Source organism: Suricata suricatta, chromosome 11 (genome assembly GCF_006229205.1).
Source record: "Suricata suricatta isolate VVHF042 chromosome 11, meerkat_22Aug2017_6uvM2_HiC, whole genome shotgun sequence".
NCBI classification, from domain to species: Eukaryota; Metazoa; Chordata; class Mammalia; order Carnivora; family Herpestidae; genus Suricata; species Suricata suricatta.
In genome coordinates, this window is record NC_043710.1 from 5835081 (window position 1) to 5838434 (window position 3354).

The 3354-nt window shown below is 55.2% G+C and overlaps 1 protein-coding gene across 1 annotated transcript in view; it reads left to right on the top strand.

Annotated features, from left to right (window-relative positions):
- The window catches only part of GAL3ST3 (galactose-3-O-sulfotransferase 3), a 7798-nt gene extending 7215 nt beyond the window's left edge, over positions 1–583 (top strand). Inside the window, exon 4 of the mRNA XM_029957380.1 lies at positions 5–583. Coding sequence (XP_029813240.1) covers positions 5–130 — 126 coding nt within the window. The 3' untranslated portion in view covers positions 131–583. The remainder of the gene's footprint in view (positions 1–4) is intronic.
- The last annotated feature ends 2771 nt before the right edge of the window (positions 584–3354 follow it).

Here is a 3354-nt window from a genome sequence, read left to right on the forward strand (position 1 = left end):
GCAGTACTCGAGCTACCTGCTGCGCAAACAGAAGCGCCGGGGCGGCGCGCGGCCCCGGCCCGAGCCGGTCCTGGACAATCCGCCGCCGCGGCCCATCCGGGTGCTGCCCCGCGGCCTCCAGGGCCACTGAGCTCTCGAGTCTGGGTCCTTCCCTGCCCATCGGGAGTCCTGCCTGGGACTGCCCCCAGCACCCGCCTCATCGGGGCCTCTTCTGCTCAGTACTTGGGGCCTCGTCTCCCAATCTGAGCCTGCCTCCATAGGATGGGTTGAACCCCGCCTTTGTGGAGGGTGCTGATAGGCCCGATCGAGCCCCGGGGCCACCCTCTTCTCCTCCCTAACTGGCTGGTAACTGACAAGAGGTCTGAGGCCTGCCCACAACTGCCCACCCTGCCTTTTTCTGTGGGTTGAGACCCACCTGTCTTTTTCAAGTGGGTGAGCCCAGGGGTCAGAGACCCCCACACCATCTGTCTTCCAGGGTCCACCCTCCCCAAAGACCTAAGCTGCTCCCAGACTCCCAGAACCAAGAGTTCTTGGGTTGGGCTTTTTGTTTGGTTGGTTTTTCTTTTCTTTTTCTTTTTCTTTTTCTTTTTTTTTAATAAAACATCTTCAAAAGGCACAGGGTGTCAGTCATTGAAAGCCAGAGTTCCCACGCTTGAGGATGAGGCAGATGCCCAAGAATACCACCGTGAGGAAGGGCGCCCAGGCTCAACCAGGCTCCTACGCCACTCTTCCCAGAGGCGTGCAAGTCTCTCAACCTCTTGATTGACCGGGCTCACGCCGCAGCCTGGCCACCCCAGCTCTACTTGTTTTCCTTTGAGAAAATCCAAGTCATTCCTTTTCATTCAGTTCAGCCCACTTACTGAATGTCGTCTCTAATTTGGGGACGTAGGTGAGCATGGCCGATAGGGTTCATGGGCCTCATAGGGCTCCTGGGGAGACATGTAGACCGAAGGAGGGACTGCACTGGGTAGAGGGAAACACTTTAGGCTTCAGAGGGAAACACTGCTATCGGTTCCTCTTTATTTTGTTTCTCACAGAGGCAATTGTTGAGCTGTTTGGATAATAGAGATTGCAATGGTTAGTTGACAGTTTGGACAATGGTCTCTGGGCTGGAAAAGCGGCTGCTTTTGTGGCACCCACTTTATGCCAGCAGAGCTCTGGAGAAGGCAAAAGAACACAGCCACGCGATGTCATAGTTAGGTTCCTGGCATTAAGCAGCAGTAAAGAACTGTATTTGACTCAAAGTCATCAATCCAAAGAAAATCATGGTCTGACCCCCAAGCCAAGAAGGTGCCTGTCTGCCACTGCCCACCTCCGGCCTCGCCTCTGATCATACCTTTACCAAGAATATCCTTCACCTTGTCTCCTGGAAAATTCAAACTTGCCTTTAAGATCTGTCTTGACAGACCTCCCCTGCCTTCCCAGACCATCAGGCAGGCTAGTGGGCCTTTTTTTTTTTTTTCAATCAACATTGCCCCGCTTCAGCAGAGAGCACAATTCAGGATTCAAGAACTAACTGGAAGCATCTGGAATCAGGCCCTGAGAGAGGGTTTCTCTGTAGAAGCAAAGGCAGACCCTAAGTAGGCACCAAATCAAATATTAGCCTTCAGTGACTAAGCAGGGGTGGGGTGGGGTGGGCTGGGGGCCCTCTGGGACTCCTGGATTCAAACATTCCCAGCTTCAGCTACGGGGAACAGACTCGAGCGTCTGGGTCCCAGCGCCTTGCAAAGAGGCTTCTTCCATCAGCACACGTGTGGTACGGCCCACTCTGGACCTTTCCAGAGCCGGGCAGCGGGTGAAATGTGCTCGCTGCCCCCAGGGCACTCACCATAAGGTCTGGGACAGATGTGTAAGCAGCTACCTGGGTGACAATGACTTAATGGAGGCAATTACGTGCTTTGGAGTTCAAACCATGACCCTGCCGCCTACTGGTTACATAACCTTGGTCTTAGCCCTTGAGCCTCACTTTCCTCTGAAATGAACCACATGGGGCCTGAGCTCTGTGAACAGGATTTGAGGTAAGGCGCTTAGCACAGTGCCTGGCACAGTTCCCACAGCAGCAGGTCTGGTGTCATCAGGGCTCCTCCGGGACGGACACCGTTCGTGTTGTAAATGTCACAGATTGGCACATCTAATCCAAGAATTCACCGGCACACGGAAGAAAACATTTTTGAGGTAAGGGTGCCTTGTTCTACTTTGCTCAAAGCACTGTAGGGGCAAACAGCAGCCTTGATTTGTAGGATTATACAAAGATGTGCAAAATATCTCTTGAGCCATCGGGAGAGGCTCTCTGGAGAAGGACTGTCCCAGCTGAGAACAGTGACAGAGAGAGCGCTCCGGACAGAGAACCACGCATGCTCCGGGTGTGAGAGCGCTGGGGGCCTCTGTGCGCCAGGGGGTGCTGGGCTGCCCGGGTGGGCAAGGCACACCAGCACCAGCTTATGAAAGGCCCTGAATGTCCTGCTTAGACGTTTGGATTGTCCTGTGTGGGACCCTGGAGTGAATGGAATGGCTGAGGTGCCTATCGGGGGAGGCCGGACTGTCCCCAGAGCAGAAGGGTCATGATCTCTCACCATCTGCAGCCCCTTCCTGGCTGGCACAGCAGTGCACAGGTGGGGACCGCTGTTGTCGATGGAGAAGAGGCACTGAAACAGGCAGAAGAAGGGTCTCTAGTTGCAAATGCTCCTGGAAAAGAGCCCATGGATAAGAACAGAGACAGCAGCTGACTTTCCTGAGCACTTCCCATGGGCCGGGTGCCCTTCTCTGTCCTATTTTCACCCATTTGATCCTTTCACCAACCCTGTGAAAAGAGGTGTTATTCTTATCCCCCTTTCACAGAAGGGGAAACTGAGGTACAGAAAGGTGTGGTGTCCAGGCTCACTGGGCCGGGAGAGGCTGAGTCAGGACAGAACCCAGAGCGCCTGAACTCCAGAGCCCCAGCCCATCACACACACACACACACACACACACACACACACACACACACACACACACAGGAGCCCCAGCTGGCTCTACCCAAGAGCCTCCTTACAGAAGTCTACGGAGAGCAAGCTTGAGTGGGAGAGAGGGGTAGAGGGCCCAGGCACTTTGGATGCCAGACGTGAAGGTGGCGATCTGCCAACATGATCGGGCAGCTTCTCAGGCTGTGCCGGAGAAGCAGAGTGGGGCTGCAGGGCTGTGCACCTGAGGAGAGGGGCAGCCCCTGGGGGCACCCAGATGAGGGGAAGGAGGAAAAGAGGAGGCCCTGGGGGGAGGAAGGTGAGCACAGCAGCCCCTTTCTCAATCTTAGAGACCCGAAATTTGCTCCTCTGACCCAGCGTGGCTGCAGGAGTCTGAGAGCCCAGGCTGGCCATC